This window comes from Oncorhynchus nerka, linkage group LG28, assembly GCF_034236695.1.
Source record: "Oncorhynchus nerka isolate Pitt River linkage group LG28, Oner_Uvic_2.0, whole genome shotgun sequence".
Classification (NCBI taxonomy): domain Eukaryota; kingdom Metazoa; phylum Chordata; class Actinopteri; order Salmoniformes; family Salmonidae; genus Oncorhynchus; species Oncorhynchus nerka.
In genome coordinates, this window is record NC_088423.1 from 84,384,004 (window position 1) to 84,406,610 (window position 22,607).

General features: G+C 45.3%; 1 protein-coding gene across 2 annotated transcripts in view; it reads left to right on the top strand.

Moving 5' to 3' along the window:
• LOC115117595 (talin-2-like) overlaps positions 1-22,607 on the top strand; it is a 155,010-nt gene that overhangs the window by 102,623 nt on the left and 29,780 nt on the right. For both annotated transcript variants that reach the window (XM_065013202.1, XM_065013203.1), the window contains exons 23-41: positions 4,782-4,895; positions 5,074-5,187; positions 5,472-5,606; positions 5,824-5,952; positions 6,069-6,171; positions 7,479-7,687; positions 11,856-11,975; positions 12,215-12,412; positions 13,809-13,948; positions 14,851-14,944; positions 15,240-15,329; positions 15,516-15,638; positions 16,002-16,145; positions 16,447-16,608; positions 16,701-16,841; positions 17,017-17,198; positions 17,499-17,631; positions 17,919-18,020; positions 18,187-18,357. In XM_065013202.1, the coding sequence (XP_064869274.1) occupies positions 4,782-4,895; positions 5,074-5,187; positions 5,472-5,606; positions 5,824-5,952; positions 6,069-6,171; positions 7,479-7,687; positions 11,856-11,975; positions 12,215-12,412; positions 13,809-13,948; positions 14,851-14,944; positions 15,240-15,329; positions 15,516-15,638; positions 16,002-16,145; positions 16,447-16,608; positions 16,701-16,841; positions 17,017-17,198; positions 17,499-17,631; positions 17,919-18,020; positions 18,187-18,357 (2,604 nt within the window). The remainder of the gene's footprint in view (positions 1-4,781; positions 4,896-5,073; positions 5,188-5,471; positions 5,607-5,823; positions 5,953-6,068; positions 6,172-7,478; positions 7,688-11,855; positions 11,976-12,214; positions 12,413-13,808; positions 13,949-14,850; positions 14,945-15,239; positions 15,330-15,515; positions 15,639-16,001; positions 16,146-16,446; positions 16,609-16,700; positions 16,842-17,016; positions 17,199-17,498; positions 17,632-17,918; positions 18,021-18,186; positions 18,358-22,607) is intronic.

Consider the following 22,607-nt stretch of genomic DNA (forward strand, 5'->3'; position numbering starts at 1 on the left):
TCTAGAAATAGTATTTTTGATATGCTGTATTATTTTGGGCTTTAGGTTAACGTGAAGAGGTGATTACATTACCAGAGCTATTATTTCCAACTGTTGATGTAAACCATGCAAGAACAGTTATATACAGTACAGGACATTACTGAGTGTGTTTGGAGAGCCACAGTGTACGTCCTTTCCCTTCCTGTTTACATTCTGAGAAGTCCTTGTAGGTTTTCCTTCATATGAAAGTAGAGACCATCCAGTATCATTCTTCGATCGTCATCCTACTAGCCACTGAAATGTTAAAGGAGCATTTTACATATGACTGTTGAACGGGGAATGAGGGTGAGCTTGGTTTGGTGTTTTGAAAGTGTGTTAAAAAGTTTCTTAGTATCTAGCTACCTTTTGAGTGTGGATCCCGAGACGCAGTTGGCATCAGTTGCTGGGTCTGCTACTCTCTGTCCAGTGATCCTGCCGACCAAGACCGGTTCTGAGGAGCTATTTGGTGTAGCTGCTTGCTAGCTGCCTATCAAGATGGCGGGGTTTTCTTGAGGACTTGAACTCAGCCCGTGGCTGGGATCACAGATTGTCCCGGGCTTGAGGCTGTCTAGATCCCTGCTGTTTGTTGTTTTCAATCTTCATTGCGGCCTGCCCTGTCTGGAACTACGAGGAGTAACAGCGTAACCTACTTTGCTAGGTACCATGACAAAGACCAAAGCTGGCAGGAGTACTGTTGGGGACAGTGGTGTGTCTCTCTGTCACAGGTGAATGAACAACAACAACAACAAATTCTACATGCAGTTTCAACAACAAGAAAATGGCTTGTAGTGTTTTGTCCAAATACTGGTGGACTCGACTAATAAAAGAATGGACGACCTGACCAGATAGGTCCAGGACCTGAAGAACAGTTTGCAGTTCTCCCAGGGTCAGCTCGATGAGTTTAAACAGGAGAAGGGCAAGATGACAGCATTCTGTAAGTCATTGAGAGAGGACATCAGTTCTGTGTGTGAATCCATAATAACAATGACGGAGAATAAATTATCTCGAGGGACAATCAAGGCAGAACAACATGGTTGTGGACGTAATTGCAGAATCGCCACATGAGACCTGGATGGAGTCTGAGGACAAAGTGAGGGAAATGATCGCGGAGAAACTGAAGATGGACTCCAAGAAGATTGAGCTGGAGCGCGCCCACAGAACTGGAAAACCCACCACCGGCCCAGGTGACAGGCCCGTAGTGGTCAAGTTCTTGAGGTTTATTGCACACACTGTATATAGACTTTTCTATTGTGTTATTGACTGTACGTTTGTTTATCCCATGTGTAACTCTGTTTGTGTCGCACTGCTTAGCTCTACCTTGGCCAGGTCTCAGTTGTAAATGAGAACTTGTTCTCAACTAGCCTAACTTGTTAAATAAAGCAGAAATTAAAAATAAATTTTTTAAAAGGACAAGCTGTTCTGGAAAGAGCCAAGAACCTGAGAGGAATGTGTACCTTCCTCAATGAGGACTATCCTGAAGCTGTGCTCCAGAAGATGAATGAACTTATCTTGGCCATGAAAGCTGCCAGAGTGGGTGGGGACATTGCTTACATCCGCTATGACAGGCTCGTTATCCACCCTCCCTCCCAAAACCCTGAAAGGGATGAGAGAGCAAAGCCTATGGGTTTGTAACTTCAACCCCACAGCACACACAGACTCACTTACACACACAGATTCACTTACACACACTGAGTGATTCATGGAATATTTATTTCTCGCAAAGAATAGAATAGGTCAACTTTTGTACTATGGGAGATAGTAGATTGATATAGGCTAGTGCTTTTGCTGTTCGTTAGGCCTACTCATCTTGTTGGCTGACGAAAAGTAAATGTGGACAGTTCTTTCAATATCTTCAATATGCACCTGGGAACTGGATATGACAGAGAGCTGTGTGAGTGAGAGACACTTCGGATTGTGTTGCACACTCAGGGAGAAGGGCACAACGCAGCACTGCAAAAGGCATGGATTTTTTTAGGGTGCATTACGGCCACAAAGGGGATGCTACTGAAATTCGAGGCATTATCAAGTGCTTGTCAAATTATGAATGAGAGACTATTGGCGTGTGTACAGCCTGTGCAAAAACAAAGCCGAGCTCATGCCTTTCGAGAGTTTTTCAAATCATCATTAGTCTCATCATGCAGCCTTGCATGTATTAAAAATCAAAACATAAACATAGCCCACTGTTTGTAGAACAACTAAAGTTCCATTAACACATCTAAATGACGCATATAGGAGGACCTATTTCTTTGTTAACCACTCAACACAGAATAGTGTGTGTCCAAATCGTTTTGGAGAAAATATTTATATTTTATTCAGCTTTGTTCAATTGTATTCTTCATACTATAAAATAATATAAAATAATGCCACAGAATTATAATCAAATTGTATCTGCTAAATTAAGTAGTGTAGCCCACAGCCATTTGGCATAGCCACATCAGGACCTAACATAAGGACAACTCCGAGCATGCTATCCTTTTCTTCTGAAATAGACTACATTTTCTTATCATGATTCTTTAGACCTGTTTAAAATAAATAATGGATTTATTGTGAAGGGGGAGGCTATATTACATGGATTTATTGGATTTTTAAAAATGGCTTGTAGGCTATGTGTGGAAGCCAGGAGATGCTAAATGTGTTTGTTAATTAATGGTCAGTTACCTTGAGACTGGCAGTTATTTGCTTGACAGTCACTGGCTGACGAAATTTTGTGACCACCACAGCCCTAAACAAGATTGTCCATGTATCGATCACATAAAGCGGCCTTTACTGGTTCTAACAGCAGACCTATCAACTTGCTGACAGCTCTTAGCAAACTGTTGGAAAAAATGGTTTTACCAAATACAGTGCTATTTCTCTATAAACAAATTAACAACAGACTTTCAGCATGCTTATAGAGAAGGGCACTCAACATGTACTGCACTGAAACAAATGACTGATGATTGTTTTATAAGAAGATTGTGGGAGCGGTACTGTTAGATTTCAGTGCAGCCTTTGATAGTATTGCCCATAACCTGTTGCTGAGAACTTGTGTTGTGGCTTTTCAATCTCTGCCATATCGTGGATTCAGAGCCATCTATCTAATAGAATTCAAAGGGTTTTATTTAATGGAAGCTTCTCTGTCAAATATGTAAAGTGTGGTGTACCGCAGGGCAGCTCTCTAGGCCCTCTACTCTTTTATATTTTTACCAATGACCTGCCACTGGCATTAAACAAAGCATATTTGTCCATGTATGCTGATGATTCAACCATATATGCATCAGCAACCACAGCTAATTAATTCACTGAAACCCTTAACAAAGAGTTGCAGTCTGGTCCTAAAGCTAAGAGCATTGTATTTGGTACAACTCATTCCCTAAGTTCTAGACCTCAGCTGAATCTGGTAATGAATGGTGTGGTTGTTTAACAAGTTGAGGAGACTAAATTACTTGATGTTACCTTAGATTGTAAACTGTCATGGTCAAAACATATAGGTGCAATGGTTGTAAAAATGGGGATAGGTCTGTCCGTAATAAAGAGATGGGGAGAGGTCTGTCCGTAATAATAAAGAGAAGGGGAGAGGTCTGTCCGTAATAAAGAGAAGGGGGGAGGTCTGTCCGTAATAAAGAGAAGGGGGAGGTCTGTCCGTAATAAAGAGAAGGGGAGAGGTCTGTCCGTAATAAAGAGAAGGGGAGAGGTCTGTCCGTAATAAAGAGAAGGGGAGAGGTCTGTCCGTAATAAAGAGAAGGGGAGAGGTCTGTCCGTAATAAAGAGAAGGGGAGAGGTCTGTCCGTAATAAAGAGAAGGGGAGAGGTCTGTCCGTAATAAAGAGAAGGGGAGAGGTCTGTCTGTAATAAAGAGATGCTCTGCTTTTTAGACACCACACGCCACAAAGCAAGTTCTGCAGGCTCTAGTTTAGTCTTACCTTGATTATTGTGTGGTCCAGTGCTGCAAGAAAAGACCTAGATAAGCTGCTGCTGGCCCAGAACAGAGACACACCTTGCTTTTTATTGTAATCAGAAGGAGGATATAAATACTATGCATGTCAGACTCTCTTGGCTAAGAGTTGAGGAGAGACTGACTGCATCACTTCTTTTTATAAGAAACGTGTTGAAAATCCCAGATGGTTTGCATCGTCAACTTACACAGAGCTCTGACACACACACTTACCCCACCAGGGCATGCCACCATGGGTCTTTTCAGTCCCCAGATCCGATTCAAGAAAGCCTACAGTATGATATAGAGACATTATTGTATGGAACTGCGTTCCAACTCATACTGCTCAAATGAACAGCAAACCTGGTTTCAAAAAACCAATAAAGCAACACCTTCCCTATTTGACCTAGATAGTTTGTGCGTGTATGTCTTGATATGGAGGCAACGTGTGCCTTTTTTTAAGTAGAAGTTTTGTCCTTGAGCTGTTCTTGTCTGTTAATGTTCTGTATTGTTTATGTTTTGAGTGGGTCAGAGGCTCTCACAACAGCTAATGGGGATCCTAATAAAATACCAAATCAGGAGATTGTTTGAACCCTACTGCCCGACATTAAAGATGGCACGACAAATATTTGACCTCTGACCTGAGGAACCCTGGCTCTAAACTGAGACTGTCTGCCTCCCAAATGGCACTCTATTCCCTTTAGTACGGTTCTTTTGACCATGGGCCTCCTGGTAAAAATAAGTGCACTATAAAGGGAATGGGGTGCCATTTGAGAGGCATCTTGTGTGTGTGTTTTGATTCGTCGAGGCAGTGATTCTAAACATGCCTGACGTGTGTGACATTCCAACAGAATGCCGCCAAACAAGCTGCAGCTGCAGCCACCCAGACCATTGCTGCCTCCCAGAATGCAGCAGCCTCCAACAAGAACACCGCCGCTCACCAGCAATTGGTGCAGAGCTGCAAGGTACTGGGGATAAGTCTCTTAATGCCAAGGGACATTGCCAGCTGCTTGCATTGAACAATTTCTATGCCTACTGTAGTTATACAGCTATATACAGCTATATAGGTGCTACAGCTATATAGAATCTGTGGTTGAATACTGTATGTGTGTTGACTGTTTATGTATGTGTGCGGCTCACTAGGCCATGGCAGACCACATTCCCCGGCTGGTCCAGGGAGTAAGGGGCAGCCAGGCCCAGCCTGAAGACCTCACTACCCAGCTAGCCCTCATCACCACCAGTCAGAACTTCCTACAGGTACTCCACCAGTGCCAGTCTGGCTCCTAATCTCACCACATATTGAATGAAGGGATCTCAATATATTGTACAGTGCTGATATATGTGTATGTGTGTGTGTGCTTGAAAGCTTCTAAAGATATATTATTGATGAAGGTGACGATGTCTAATACTTGGGCAAGGCTGGGTTTTGTAGTCATAATAGATTCAAATAAAGACATCTATTCTCTGGTACAAAACATCTTCTTGGGATGAATTTGACATTTCTCTGTTGACATTTGACATTCCTGTTTCTGTCATGACAGCCTGGCAGTAAGATGGTGACATCAGCGAAGTCGTCTGTTCCCACGGTGATGGACCAGGCCGCTGCTATGCAGCTGGGTCAGTGTGCCAAAAACCTGGCCACCAGCCTGGCAGAGCTCAGAACCGTAGCACAGAAGGTACATATACACACACACACACACACACACACACATTTACACACACACTTAAGTCATACCTGTCGCTCACCTCTGTCACTTTGTGAGGGTACCTATCCCCTGTTAGGACTAGCCAGCTTCTGATAGACTAGGGCAATAAATACCAGCTCAGATGGGATAAAAACTGTCAGTCGAGAATGACTAATTCAATGGTCTGCTCTCTCCTTGTGCTCTTTAGGCCCACGAAGCCTGCGGCCCCATGGAGATCCACTCAGCTCTCACAGCCGTCCAGACTCTGAAGACTGAGCTCCAAGACGCCAAGATGGCTGCCATAGACATGCAGCTGAAACCACTACCTGGAGAATCGGTCAGGGAAATCTGATTCATTGAATTAATCAACGACTCTCATTACTTCTAGTGATTACTCTTTCATCCATTGCTGAGTCTGGGTGTCTGATGTACTGTGTGTTATTCTCTCTGCAGATGGAGAAGTGTGCTCGGGAACTGGGCAGCACCTCCAAGTCTGTGGGATCCTCCATGGCTCAGCTGCTCACCTGTGCTGCACAGGGCAATGAACACTACACAGGTACTGTACTACTGCCCTGGAGCTCCCATTCTAATTAGAGAAATACCGCTAAATAGCAAACTCCATAGCACCACCAGGATGTGTCTATAATAGTATATTTCACTTTTGACTACAGATTTTACTGTTACTACTGAAAGCTTCAACATATTTTGATGCTTCAAGGTCAATAGTAGATTAGATTCAACCTTTACTCTCTGGAAAGTAGCACAAAGACTAAAGCAGAAGAAATCCTTCCCCTACTTCAATAGATGTGACATTCCTTCAGTAATCTTGTCTAGATTAATGGGGTAATGCAAGCTGATTCAATTTACTAGATTCCTCCCCAATGTGTTGTGTTGAAGCTGAAATGTTGCATTCCCTTGTTGAGGCAGTCATAGTTTCGACCTTATGAAACTAAACCAGAGGCTCTTGCTACCTGGTATAGCACACTGTCAACATGAGAGGGCTATGGATATCAGAGGTCATAACATGCATTTATTAAGGCTTAATTCAATCTTCTGAATGTATTTGGATGTTTGGGGGTCCTGTTGGTTCCAGACTTGGTGCATCGGTACCGATTGCCACGCGGCAGTGGGGAGAGAGCTTGCCGCGCGGCAGTGGGGAGAGAGCTTGCCGCGCTGCAGGCAGTGGGGAGAGAGCTTGCCGCGCTGCAGGCAGTGGGGAGAGAGCTTGCCGCGCGGCAGGCAGTGGGGAGAGAGCTTGCCGCGCGGCAGGCAGTGGGGAGAGAGCTTGCCGCGCGGCAGGCAGTGGGGAGAGAGCTTGCCGCGCGGCAGGCAGTGGGGAGAGAGCTTGCCGCGCGGCAGGCAGTGGGGAGAGAGCTTGCCCGCGCGGCAGGCAGTGGGGAGAGCTTGCCCGCGCGGCAGGCAGTGGGGAGAGAGCTTGCCGCGCGGCAGGCAGTGGGGAGAGAGCTTGCCCGCGCGGCAGGCAGTGGGGAAGAGAGCTTGCCCGCGCGGCAGGCAGTGGGAGAGAGCTTGCCCGCGCGGCAGGCAGTGGGGAGAGAGCTTGCCCGCGCGGCAGGCAGTGGGGAGAGAGCTTGCCCGCGCGGCAGGCAGTGGGGAGAGAGCTTGCCCGCGCGGCAGGCAGTGGGGAGAGAGCTTGCCCGCGCGGCAGGCAGTGGGGGGAGAGCTTGCCCGCGCGGCAGGCAGTGGGGGGAGAGCTTGCCCGCGCGGCAGGCAGTGGGGGGAGAGAGCTTGCCGCGCGGCAGGCAGTGGGGGGAGAGAGCTTGCCGCGCGGCAGTGGGGAGCTACTTCCTCTTCTTTATTTGTAGCATTCCAACCCCTACTCACCATCTGTATATTTTCCTCCAGGGTTAGCAGCCAGAGAGACAGCCCAGGCCCTGAAGACTCTAGCCCAGGCAGCGCGGGGCGTGGCAGCCTCTACCACCAACCCTCAAGCAGCGGCATCCATGTTGGATTCAGCCTGTGATGTTATGGAGGGCTCGGCCATGCTGATCCATGAGGCCAAGCAGGCCCTGGTCTCTCCCGGTGACTCAGAGAGCCAGCAGAGGCTAGCCCAGGTGAGTGGGGGACTTCAGTACAATAACGTGCAGAGCCATATAGGGATGAAGCTACTGTACAGTCCTGGCCAATTTTTTTTAGAATGACACAAATATTAATTTCCACAACGTTTGCTGCTTCAGTATCTAGATATTTTTGTCAGATGTTACTATGGAATACTGAAGTATAATTACAAGCATTTCATAAGTGTCAAAGGCTTTTATTGATAATTACATGAAGTTGATGCAAAGAGTCAATATTTACAGTGTTGACCCTTCTTTTTCAAGACCTCTGCAATCTGCCCTGGCATGTTGTCAATTAACTTCTGGGCCACATCCTGACTGATGGCAGCCCATCTTGCATAATCAATGCTTGGAGTTTGTCAGAATTTGTGGGGTTTTGTTTGTCCAACCGCCTCTTGAGGATTGAACACAAGTTCTCAATGGGATTAAGGTCTGGGGAGTTTCCTGGCCATGGACCCAAAATTGATGTTTTGTTCCCTGAGCCACTTAGTTATCACTTTTGCCTCATGGCAAGGTGTTCCATCATGCTGGAAAAGGCATTGTTTGTCACCAAACTGTTCCTGGATGGGGAGAAGTTGCTCTTGGAGGACGTGTTGGTACCATTCTTTATTCATGGCCTTGTTCTTAGGCAAAATTGTGAGTGAGCCCACTCCCTTGGCTGAGAAACAACCCCACGTCTCTTGATGTTTTACTGTTGGCATGACACAGGACTGATGGTAGCGCTCACTTTGTCTTCTCTGGACAAGCTTTATTCCAGATGCCCCAAACAATCAGAAAGGGGATTCATCAGAGAAAATTACTTTACCCCAGTCCTCAGCAGTCCAATCCCTGTACCTTTTGCAGAATATCAGTCTGTCCCTGATGTTTTTCCTGGAGAGAAGTGGCTTCTTTGCTGCCCTTCTTGACACCAGGCCGTCCTCCAAAAGTATTTTGCCTCACTGTGCGTGCAGATGCACTCACATCTTGCCTGCTGCCATTCCTGAGCAAGCTCTGTACTGGTGGTGCCCCGATCCTGCAGCTGAATCAACTTTAGGAGACGGTCCTGGCGCTTGCTGGACTTTCCTGGGCGCCCTGAAGCCGCCTTCACAGCAATTGAACCACTCTCCTTGAAGTTCTTGATGATCCGATAAATGGTTGATTTAGGTGCAATCTTACTGGCAGAAATATCCTTGCCTGTGAAGCCCTTTTTGTGCAAAGCAATGATGACGGCACTTGTTTCCTTGCAGGTAACCATGATTGACAGAGGAAGAACAATGATTCCAAGCACCACCCTCCGTTTGAAGCTTCCAGTCTGTTATTCGAACTCAATCAGCATGACAGAGTGATCTCTAGCCTTGTCCTCGTCAACACTCACACCTGTGTTAATGAGAGAATCACTGACATGATGTCAGCTGGTCCTTTTGTGGCAGAGCTGAAATGCAGTGGAAATGTTTTTGGGGGGATTCAGTTCATTTGCATGGCAAAGAGGGACTTTGCAATTAATTGCGATTCATCTGATCACTCTTCATAATATTCTGGAGTATATGCAAATTGCCATCAAACAAACTGAGGCAGCAGACTTTGTGAAAATTAATATTTGTGTAATTCTCAAAACTTTTGGCCACGACTGAATATCTCTATAAAAGGCTCTGCTATGTGTATGGACAGTTGAAGTCAGAAGTTTACATACACTTAGGTTGGAGTCATTAAAACTAGTTTTTCAACCACTCCACAAATTTCTTGTTCACAAACTATAGTTTTGACAAGTCGTTTAGGACATATACTTAGTGCATGATACAAGTCATTTTCCCAACAATTGTTTACTTACAGATTCTTTCACTTATATTTCACTGTATCACAATTCCAGTGAAGTTTATGTACACTAAGTTGACTGTGCCTTTAAACAGCTTGGAAAATTCCAGAAAAGGATGTCATGGCTTTAGAAGCTTCTGATAGGCTAATTGACATCATTTGAGTCAATTGGAGGTGTACCTGTGGATGTATTTCAAGGCCTACCACCAAACTCGGTGCCTCTTTGCTTGACATCATGGGAAAATCAAAAGAAATCAGCCAAGACCTCAGAAAATAAATTGTAGACCTCGACAAGTCCAGTTCATCCTTGGGAGCAATTTCCAAACGCCTGAAGGTATCACGTTCATCTGTACAAACAATAGTACACAAGTATAAAGACCATGGGACCACGCAGCCATCATACTGCTCAAGAAGGAGAAGCGTTCTGTCTCCTAGAGATGAACGTACTTTGGTGCAAGAAGTGCAAATCAATCCCAGAACAACAGCAAAGGACCTTGTGAAGATGCTGGAGGAAACGGGTACAAAAGTATCTATATCTACAGTAAAACTAGTCCTATATTGACATAACCTGAAAGACCGCTCAGCAAGGAAGAAGCCACAAAGATCGTACTTTTTGGAGAAATGTCCTTTGGTCTGATGGAACAAAAATATAACTGTTTGGCCATAATGACCATCGTTATGTTTGGAGGAAAAAGGGGGAAGCTTGCAAGCTGAAGAACACCATCCCAACTGTGAAGCACAGGAGTGGCTGTATCATGTTGTGGGGGTGTTTTGCTGCAGGAGGGACTGGTGCACTTCACAAAATAAGGTGGATATATTGAAGCAACATCTCAAGAAATCAGTCAGGAAGTTAAAGCTTGGTCGCAAATCGGTCTTCCAAGTGGACAATGACCCCAAGCATACTTCCAAAGATGTGGCAAAATGGCTAAAGAACAACAAAGTCAAGGTATTGGAGTGGCCATCACAAAGCCCCGACCTCAATCACATAGAAAATTTGTGGGCAGAACTGAAATAGTGTGTGTGAGTAAGGAGGCCAACAAACCTGACTCAGTTACACCAGCTCTGTCAGGAGGAATGGGCCAAAATTCACCCAACTTATTGTGGGAAGCTTGTGGAAGGCTACCCAAAATGTTTGACCCAAGTTAAACAATTTAAAGGCAATGCTACCAAATACTAATTGAGTGTATGTAAACTTCTGACCCACTGGGAATGTGATGGAAGAAATGAAAGCTGAAATAAATCATTCTCTCTCCTATTATTTTGACATTTCGCATTCTTAAAATAAAGTGGTGATCCTAACTGACCTAAGAAAGGGAATTATTACCAGGATTAAATGTCAGGAATTGTGAAAAACTGAGTTTAAATGTATTTGGCTAAGGTGTTTGTTAACTTCTGACTTCAACTGTATATGCCTCTGCTAACATCCATACTTTCCATCTGTTCAGTATAATTGTCCTGTCTGAATGGAGTTGGCTGTGGTTGGTGCCCTTAGACAACCAAAGGGCTACTAGAGTTTTAATATCACCACTTTTATTCAGAAAGTCTTGGCTTGTGTTACACTGAAGGTCAAGTGGGAGGCAACTATTTTTATTGTAGAGCTTCCACAGATCACTTCTCACAACTTCAGTATCTGGTTGTAAAATAAATAACTTTTCATAGACAAATAATAGTTCACATTTTATCAGCCCAGCTGAACAAAACACTGATCACCTGTCAAACACAGTGAGATGTTCACCCTCCGCCTGCTGTAGCAGGAGATTCACAACTTTAAGCACACATCAATTATTAATGCCTGGTCCTCCCCATATAACCTTCCCACCAGATGAATAAATGATGCATCTATAGATGCTACTGCAGATAAAGGGACAGACTGTGGTGTTTGTGGTGTTTGTTCTGTTCCTTTGCAAATGAGAGAGAAATAGGACCCATTTTACATGGTGTTTAAGATCCCTTTGGTTTTGAATGGAATCCAATGAAAGTCCTTGAATTCCTCTTTGGATGATGATCTCTTTTAAATCTTACCAAATAAAAGGCTTCAATTGTCTCTTATCTTTTCAGGTAGTCCTAGTTGTGCATTCAGTAATCCTTTCAGCAGCACAACTCCTGTTCTGTTGCTAGGCCCCACAGGGACACAGACATATTGGTTGGCATATGTTCTGTTGGAAACAGAAGTGCAAATTAGGAACATCAATTACTCCGCTATGCTTCTTGGCTCATTAGCATTTTAAGATTGTGATTGCAGCTCAGCAACATCACTACTGTGGAAAACAACTCCGTTCGCACATGAATGATCACACTTGACACACACGCAGGCATGCTCACAAACACACACATGCACACCTGTGCTCACACACACCTGTTCTCTCTGCTTCAGGTGGCCAAGGCTGTGTCCCACTCTCTGAATAACTGTGTCAACTGCCTGCCTGGCCAGAAGGATGTGGACATGGCCCTCAGGAGCATTGGAGAGGCCAGCAAGAAACTGCTGGGAGAAACGGTAAGTTCTACACTTCCTTAAGTAAAGGTTACTTTATTGAAAAAACATTCACGTCAAGCCACTGATTACTCCAGAGTTAATCACCCGTTTATTGATTTAAAACTGCCGCTAGGTCAAACACTTATCAAATGTTTTTACACCAAACTTACATTTATTGCACCACAACCTAAACACTGACTCGCTATGGCTGTCTTTGTTGTCTCTCTGTATTTCTCTGTCTTATCTTTCTCTCTCTGTAGCTCCCTCCATCCACCAGGTCGTTCCAGGAGGCCCAGAGCGAGCTGAACCAGACCGCAGCAGATCTGAACCAATCAGCAGGAGATGTGGTCCACGCCTCCCGCGGCTCCAGCACCCAGCTCGCAGACGCATCTGGGAAGTTTAGCGAAGACTTTGATGAGTTCCTGGACGCCGGCATTGAGATGGCTGGGCACACTCAGGTGCAGTCACAGTGGTCTGTCTGTGTGGTACTGAACCTGGAACGTGTTCGTTAGAGTTCCTGGACGCTGGCATTGAGATGGCTGGGCACACTCAGGTGCAGTCACAGTGGTCTGTCTGTGTGGTACTGAACCTGGAACGTGTTCGTTAGAGTTCCTGGACGCCGGCATTGAGATTGCTGGGCACACTCAGGTGCAGTCACAGTGGTCTGTCGGTGTGGTACTGAACCTGGAACGTGTTCGTTAGAGTTCCTGGACGCCGGCATTGAGATGGCTGGGCACACTCAGGTGCAGTCACAGTGGTCTGTCTGTGTGGTACTGAACCTGGAACGTGTCCGTTAGGGCACACCACACCATCGCAATGGAAACCATAATGAACATTTCTTATTGACAAGTTCACATAGTGCCTCCCCGTTCCACGCAGTTTTGTTGTTTTGTTTCGTGCCTAAAGAACACAAACGAGGCACCATACTGGATTTGACTGTTTTAGTGTGACTAATTTATTTACATAAGCCTCTTCATCACCTTTTGGACGTAAGAACCAACTGTATAATTTATCAAAGCTGATATGATGGAAAATAGAGGAGGAGAAGTTGACCAATTGGCCTGAAAAGTCATAGCTTGGCCAACCATCAGTCTATCCATTTGTTGATTAACTTTCCTTATAGATACGGAATGTTTCATTGAATTGCCTCAAAGCGGCGGTCTGTTAAATTTAGTCTAAATAAGATGACAGTTGAAGGTCTTTTCCGGGCTGCCTTGCTGATAAGGAAGGAGGAAATCTTAGTGGCATGACACTGATTACCAAATCAGACCCAGGTGACTGCAGGAACTGCCAGCAGCAGAGTTGGAACCAGAGAGTCTATGTTTAGAACAGAGTTTGAGAGGAACAATATACATGTTAAGCATGGTGCAGCTAGAAAACAGCCCACGCACCATTCTCCTATTCATCTGACTGATGGATAGGAGAACCAGGGATAGTCAGTTGCACAGGGCTTCCAAGTGGTGCAGCGGTTTAAGGCACTGTATCTCAGTGCTAGAAGTGTCACTACAGACCCCGGTTCGATTCCAGGCTGTATCGCAACCGTCCGGGATTGGGATTCCCATAGGGTGGCGCACAATTGGCCCAGTGTCATCTGGGTTTGACCATTGTAGGCCGTCATTGTAAATAATCATTTGTTCTTAACTGGCTTACCTAGTTAAATAAAGGTTACATTCAGCGTTGATTAGCACTACATCGCTCTGAGGGGATCACTTACGAGGCAGATTTGGGTTAATTTAGACTCTCTAAATGACTAGCAACATTTCATGCCCTTTCTGTATGACTTTTGTATATGATTGATTTACAACTAGTGTTTATGACTTGTAATAACTGGTGATTCTGCTGTGGATGTTGTAGAAGAAAGATGAGCAGATCCAGGTGATAGGTAACCTGAAGAACATCTCCATGGCTTCCAGCAAGCTGCTCCTGGCAGCCAAGTCTCTGTCTGTAGACCCTGGGGCAGCTAACGCCAAGAACCTTCTGGCTGCTGCTGCAAGGTACCTACCATACACTGCCCTCTATGTGGGCTCTCACAATACCACACCTGTTGATTGGTTATTTATTATGTCTTGTTGGATTTAGAACAGGAGACTTTCCACCCACAGTTAATTCCAGTTTTGCAATGTGTTACAATACGCTTATGCCAGGGCCAAAGCAATGGGAGGTTTCACTGTGCCGTAGGAAAGGCTTTTGATGTGACACACATGCACTTCTCAATCTCACACCTCCAGTGTAGCTCCACTTCACAGCAGAAATGTCCTCCTAGGTGGTAGATGAAGTGCTGTCTCCCTTCAGGCTTGTGGAGGCTGTTAATTTCCTGTCTGGTAATTGGAAGGTTAAGAGGGAGGTGTGTGACTGAAATGTCTGACTGGCTCACTGAAGCCTGCTGGAATTCTGCTGAAAAATAAGAGATAGAGAGGGAGGGGGAGACCAGAGGAACCCAAAGCACGATATTAGATTTGGAACCAATGGAGCTTGGGACCTTGTGTTTGTGTAATGGAGCTGAACGCTGGTCTAAGTGCCTCTCATTTTGATCTTCTCTCGGTCTCTCTCTCGGTCTCTCTCTCGGTTTCTCTCTCTCTCGGTCTCTCTCAGGCTCTCCCCTCTCGGTCTCTCTCTCGGTCTCTCTCTCGGTCTCTCTCTCGGTCTCTCTCTCGGTCTCTCTCGGTCTCTCTCTCTCGGTCTCTCTCTCTCGGGCTCTCTCTCTCGGGCACTCTCACTCGGGCTCTCTCGGTCTCACTCAGGCTCTCACTCAGGCTCTCACTCAGGCTCTCACTCAGGCTCTCACTCAGGCTCTCTCTCTCTTGGTCTCTCTCAGGCTCTCTCTCTCTCGGGCTCTCTCTCTCGGGCTCTCTCACTCGGGCTCTCTCACTCCTCTCCCTCCCATCCTGTGTTTCAGAGCAGTGACAGAGAGCATTAACCAGCTAATCACATTGGCCACACAGCAGGCCCCGGGACAGAAGGAGTGTGACAATGCCCTACGAGAGCTGGAGGTACCATCAGCATCAATAGCTTACATCAATAACATGAGCTTTACTGATAACAGCTGCAGTCATAGTGGTGGTAGCAGGAGTGTTAGTTGAAGCAGTAATGGTGTTAGTAAAAGCAGTGTCATCTGTAGCAGCGTCATTAAAGTGAGCTATGTTAAATGTATAGATTATGGGAGTGCTCTAGGAGAATGTTTACATGTTGCTCATTTAAGTTGTATCTATAATGGGTTCCTTTGGTTTTAGTTAAATTAGCAAGTTCCCTTGTAGATGTTAAGAGATGTTTTCCCTCTCCCCTCAGGCGGTGAAAGGAATGTTAGCCAACCCCAACGAGCCAGTCAGCAACCTCTCCTACTTCCACTGCATCGAGAGCGTCATGGAGAACTCCAAGGTAGGGAGGGCCATGACCCTGAGCGCTGCTGAAAGAGCAAGCATAACCACAACCTCCAGACAGATGGAAACGAGTAGAGATGGAGAGATGGGAGGGAGAGCAGAGAGAGAGCGGTGACCTGCCTGGCTGAGGAATGCTACAGCTCCCTCCTTCTGCTCTTTTCCTCTGTTCCCCCTCTTCTTTCAGGTCCTGGGAGAGGCCATGGCTGGCATTTCTCACAACTGTAAAACCGGGGATGTGCCAGCGTTTGGGGGCTGTGTGGGACTGGCCTCCAAGGCCCTGTGTGGGCTCACTGAGGCTGCAGGACAGGTTAGGACATGCTACGAAGTACCTGCTCTGGACCTACCAGACATACTGTGTGTCATACTGTGTGAATATGTGAGCACCCTGTGTGTGCTCTGCTTGAGCTAGGGAGTGTTGTGCTAGTGTAGAAAGAGATTAGTGTGGACCTCTGTTTTTCCACCACTGACCATTTCTGGGTTTCCCCTTACTACATCAATATACCACACATGAGTAAAGCTCTGTCCATTTGTGTGTCGACCAGATGCTGTGTTCAGTAAAAAGCTGCTATTTAAGCTGCTAACATTGTAGCCTACCTGTTTTCTGCTACTATGAGAGCCACGTCTGGTTCTACAGTATGTTGAAGTGTCTCCTCTTGTCCTCTCTCCTCAGGCCTCCTACCTGGTGGGCGTGTCTGACCCCAACAGTCAGGCAGGGCATCAGGGGTTGGTCGACGCAATCCAGTTTGCACGAGCCAATCAGGCGATCCAGATGGCCTGTCAGAACCTGGTGGATCCGGACAGCAGCCCCTCACAGGTCAGTTGGGACATAATAACACAGGTTTGTTTGGTTTTATTTGTTTACGAACTAGTCACCTTGGGTTGATTTGAAGAGTCTATTGAAATGAGATGTTTGTGAGCCATCAGCTGTTCCCTCTGTCATGTTTATCTCTTGTCATCTACTTTAGAAAAATCCAGAGCTGCTGATTTGTTTGTTGTTATCCTTCATCTGATGTGTTATGGTTCATCTGTCTAGACATCCGGGTCGCCTCCCACCACGTACCAATGTTCCCATTTAGGGTATGGCTTTCTGAGACTGTTATGGTGGGTGTTTTCAGGTGCTGTCTTCTGCCACCATCGTAGCAAAGCACACATCAGCTCTTTGCAACGCCTGTCGCCTGGCCTCCTCCAAGACAGCCAACCCCACAGCCAAGAGACACTTTGTCCAGTCTGCCAAGGAGGTGGCCAACAGCACAGCCAACCTGGTCAAAACTATAAAGGTAAGACTGCTGACTCCAATGAGTTTTTTTTACTGATAGACTGGCCCATTACGTGTATATTGACCTGTGTTTCTCCATTTCTTTCCCTCCAGGCTCTGGATGGTGATTTCTCTCAGGAGAATAGGAACACGTGTCTGGTGGCCACAGCTCCTCTCATAGAGGCTGTTGAGAACCTCACAGCGTTTGCGTCTAATCCAGAGTTCGCCAGCAGCCCTGCTCAGATCAGCAATGAGGTACGACTACACACTTCTGGCTCCGTTCAACTTGTGTGCAAGTTGAAACCTTATTTTGAACTCTGTGAGACAAACTGCAATGACATTGTGGGTGTAGAAAACGTTTACTTTCAACAGTTTATTTTTCATGGTTGTCATGGAGATGTTAATCTTTCTTTTGTTTGTTTATGTGCAGGGCTCTGCCGCTCAGGAGCCCATCCTCCAATCAGCTCGCTCCATGCTGGACAGCTCCACCCACCTGCTGAAGACTGCACGTTCACTGGTTATTAACCCCAAAGACCCACCCACCTGGTCGGTCCTGGCTGGCCACTCTCGGACTGTGTCCGACTCCATCAAAGGTCTCATCACGGCCATCAGGTTAGCACAGTGACAGCACTGCACCTCTTACTGGCCTGGACATGGACAACTGTTATAACTCATTAAGTTGTGATAAGCAGTTATAATAACCTTCAGAGGTTGGACAAGACCATAATCTACATCCTTTATCTCTGATTGGCTGATTTGGCTCAAGGCTGTTGATCGGCTTACTCATGGTTTGTTAGAATTCACCAGATCTCTCTGATCCTGTTGGATGCCTGCTAGCTGACATAGATAAACATGCTCTTTATATTTATTTCATCCTCTTTCCGTCTCTATTTCTCTCTGTCTGCCTCTCAGGGACAAGGCTCCAGGCCAGAGGGAGTGTGACTACTCCATAGATAACATCAACAGATGTATCCGGAACATTGAGCAGGCCTCGCTAGCCGCAGTCAGCCAGAACCTGGCCAGCAGGGATGACATCTCACTGGAGGTAATGATCGTTAATGAGACACTACACGCTCTGCTGACCCACAGGCAACCCCCCCCTCTCATTCTCTCTCTATCCATCCTTCTCTCCCTTTACCCATCTCTCTCAATCTCTCTGTCCGTTAGTGGGCTACAGATCTTTGATCAGGTCTACTGCTAATTGAGACCAACTTCCATTTGAATGAAGTTAAAAGCAGTTTGGACAGGGAGCGTTAGAATTGCCACAGAACCACAACATGCCTTGCATAATGACCAATGTTGAAATGATTTTACTCTGATCAATCCCATCAGGCCTTGCAAGAGCAGCTGACGTCCACAGTACAAGAGATTGGATACCTAATCGACCCAATATCTACAGCCGCCAGAGGGGAAGCTGCCCAACTAGGACACAAGGTAACTAGTTGCAGTATCATCACTGTTACCAATACTAGGTCTATATCACCTGTCAGGTGCAGTCAATAGCTGCTTTCCAGGTTTTTAAATGTTATGATGATCTGGAACGCAACAATAATCAGTCTGACACATTTAACCTCTGACCCTGGACACCTTTCCATCCCAGGTGACCCAGCTGGCGGGCTACTTTGAGCCTCTGATCAGGGCGTCGGTGGGCGTGGCGTCCAAGCTGCAGGACCACCAGCAGCAGATGACCTTCCTGGACCAGACTAAGACCCTGGCAGAGTCCGCCCTGCAGATGATCTACGCAGCCAAGGAGGGAGGAGGAAACCCCAAGGTATGGAACAATATGGGCGATAGGGCCAAAATATCATTTCACAATATTTTATTTTTCTCATTTATGTCAGTATTTGACGGTATTTTGAAGTATCTGAGTAATACAAGTTCTAAACCTGTTTTATGAGTAGTGTTTTTAATGGCCTTTTTACATAATATTTGTTTTATACTCAACTAGGACAAAACCGACCGTGAAGTAATCCAACTTTCATTCCTACTTTCCATGTATTTATCACTGTATCAGCATATCGTCATAGACCCTATTGTAAAAATCCATACGGGTATGTGGATCCATACCTTGAAATAGGATGTATGGCCCAACCCTACCCCAGGGTGAACCCTCGCACTTTAACAGGACTTTGGGTCTTTGAAAAAACACTATCTAAAGCAGGGGTGTCAAACTCAAATACCCAGTGGGCCAAAATGTAAAACCTGAACAAAGTCACGGGCCAACATTAACCTTAACAAATTAACCTTTTAATATGGACCCAAACAAGTTTTGCTTTAACATTGAATATGGAACAAGCATCGCTTATTACCATACAATATATAATTTAATAGTGGAGACATGCAAAATCGAATTTCAAATGAAAAAACACATCAATGGCATTCATTTATTAAATAAATAAAATTTAAATAAAAATTGTATGCCTCTTTTCTATTTGCAGCCTTCTGATTTAAATACCAAAATAAACTTTTTCCACTGGCTAATAATTTTACAAATAAAATGATAATAAATCAATCAACCATTCAAGCCCATGCCTTGTAGCAAGAAAAAGTGCATAAAGAAAACGTTAATTATTGCACACTGGTCTAATCTGATGTGCCCAAGCCAGATACCTTGCATCTCTTCTTGGATGCTAGTTCATCAATGTCTGGGCTCAAGCTCTGAGCTGAAGAAATCCTCAGTATCGAGCGAAGATGTTCATCAGTCAGACGTCTCCTGTGAGTTGTTTTGGTCATCTTCATCGAGGAGAAAAGTTGCTCGCATAGATCATCTTCATCGAGGAGAAAAGTTGCTCGCATAGATCATCTTCATCGAGGAGAAAAGTTGCTCGCATAGATAAGTGCTGCCGAACATGGAGAGCATCTGAGCAGCTTGGGTGCGGAGCTGAGGCATTGTGTCAGGGATGAACCGTGGAAACTGTGCGGCGCCCACAGCATCATACTTTGACTTCAGCGTGTCGTTGCACTGGAGTTCAATCAGCTCCATTTGGATGTTGGTTGGTGCATTTTCCACATCAACTGCGAAGGGATTACTAAGCAGTTCAAACTTGCATTTCTGGGCATCGAAGTCGGCCAATCGCCGGCTAAACTCAGCGGCGAGAAAACTGAGTTTTTCAGCAAACTGTGCGCATGGGAACACGGCGGTAGAGATCTGCGCTTTTATGGATTGGCAGCAGGGAAAATGGCAAGGGTTTCCTTGCAGCATCTGATTCTCCCACAGGCACAGTTTAGTTTTGAAGGCCCTCACTGCAGCGTACATGTCTGTGATGATGCGCCCCCGCCCCTGAAGCTGCAGGTTCAGCGCATCGAGATGGCTCGAGATGTCACAGAGAAAGGCCAGCTCACACAGGAACTTTTGCTCCCGGAGCTCTGCTGTATCCTTCCCTTTGGTTTCCAGGAATTGACATATTTCCTCACGCAGCTCGAAACATCTGTTCAAGTACTTTTCCTCTGCTTAGCCATCTCACCTCTGTGTGATACGGCACGTCTGCGTATTCCGAACCACACTCCTCCAGAAAAGATTTAAACTGGCGGTGATTTAGACCTTTGGCTCTTATAAAGTTAACTACCTGTGTTACTGTGGTCATAACATGTTCCATCTTTAGGGCTTTGGCACACAGTGCTTCCTGATGTATGATGCAGTGGTAAACAGTTAGCTCACCTGCACAGTTCTCTTCCCGCATCTTCTCCCGAACCATGCCCACCAGTCCACTCTTTTTACCGCACATCGCTGGCGCACCATCTGTCGTTAATCCAACGAGTTTATCCCACGGCAGCTTTATTTCAGTTACACATTTGGAAACCTCAAAGATTTCCTTTCCTGTGGTTGTGCCATGCATTGATTTGAATCCTAATAGCTCCTCCGTAACACACAGATTTGAGTCCACTCCACGGATGAAGACTGACAGCTGAGCAGTATCAGATGCGTCGCAGCTCTCATCCACAGCGAGGGAGAACGCAACAAAATATTTTCCCTTTTCCATCAGCTGGTTATACAGATTGGTGGCAAGATCACATGTGCGATCAGCTACTGTGTTCCTGCTCAGGCTCACGTTTGAAAATGCTTGTTTTTTCTCTGGGCATACGAGGTCACAAACCTTCATCATGCACTTTTTCATGAACTCTCCCTCATTAAAGGGCCTGGCTGATTTTGCGATCTCTGCTGCCACTATATAACTAGCCTTTACAGCAGCCTCGCTTTGTGATGTGGCTTTTTTAAACATATTCTGTTGTGAAACCAAACTTCTTTTCATCTCCTCTACTTTCTGGCTCCTTTGAGTCATGTCCTTGTATTTGTCATGGTGTTTCGTTTCATAGTGTCGTCTAATGTTGTACTCCTTACTTACAGCCACGTTGACTCCACAAACAAGACAAACAGGTTTGTCTTTTACATATGTAAACAGATATTCTGCCTCCCACTTGTCCAGAAAGCTCCTGTTTTCTGCCTTTCTTTTCGCCATTTTTGGGAAGGGTTAGCTCGCTGACAGTTGTAGCGTCTATGTTGCTATGACTACTGTCACAGAGGAGAGCGTTTCTGGGTCCTGTCCTGATTGGCGCGCGAAAACAGCAGAGCATTATGTGATTCGTAGTATTAGTGGTGAAAGTGCTGTATAATACCGGCGGGCCAGCTCTAGTAGTAATTTGGTATTGTCTCGCGGGCCAAATATAATTACCCCGCAGGCCAAATTTGGCCCACGGGCCAGAGTTTGACACCCATGCTATAGATGAAAGGTGTCAGAGGGGAATGGTATTCAAGGTTTATATATTAAAAACTAAACTATAGTTACTGTAACTTTAGAGACTTTGACTTATTAAATGGTCATAATAATAATATTTTTCCTATCCACCAATCAGAGGATGTCCTTCTCTGCTTCTCTCTTACAGTGAAGCTGTTGTTGTCTACTGTATGATGAATGAGACAGGCCACTTTTACATTGTCACCCTTTCAACATGATTAGATTGTAACTCTATCATTTTCCTTTTCAAAATAAAGGACCCCCCAACCCAACACTAGTGTGTGTTACTGTACATACAGTAGATGTATGTAATGGATCAGGTAAGATCAGACAATTAGGAGGGCCATTGTACAGTGTTCAGGATCAATATCCTTTCAAAGTACCCTTCAAAGATACAGTTGAAGTCGGAAGTTTACATACACTTAGGTTGGCGTCATTAAAACACGTTTTCAACCACTCCACACATTTTGCACCCATCCCTTTAGCGGGAACATTTTCATCAACACCCGCTCAATTGCAGAGCGCCAAATTCAAATTAAATTACTACAAATATAAAATTTTCATGAAATCACAAGTGCAATATAGCAAAACACAGCTTAGCTTGTTGTTAATCCACCTGGCGTGTCAGATTTCAATACAGCTTTTCAGCGAAAGCATAACAAGCGTTTATGTAAGAACACCTCTCTCAGTAGACAAAATATTACAAACACTAGCAGCCAAGTAGATTAGTCATGAAGGTCAGAAAAGCAATAGATTAAATTGCTTACCTTTGAAGATCTTCGGATGTTTGCACTCAAGAGACTTCCAGTTACACAATAAATGTTCCTTTTATTCCATAAAGATTATTTTTATATCCAAAATACCTCCATTTGTTTGGCGCGTTATGTTCAGAAATCCACAGGCTCGAGCGGTCACGACATCGCAGACGACAATTCCAAATAGTATCCGTAATGTCCACAGAAACATGTCAACGTTTTTTATAATCAATCCTCTGGTTGTTTTTAAAATATATAATCGATAATATATCAACCGTGACTGTCGCTTTTTCAATAGGAGAGGGAAAGACAATGGCTGCCCCACTCTGTTGCGCAACCAAAACTCTGCGAACACCCAGCTATCACTGATGCGATGTCATCTTTCTCGCTCATTTTTCAAAATAAAAGCCTGAAACTATGTCTAAAGACTGTTGAGACCTTGAGGAAGCCATAGGAAAATGAATCTGGTTGATATCCCTTTAAATGAAGGCAAGGCATCCAATGGATGCTTTCAGGAAAAACAGCACTTCCTG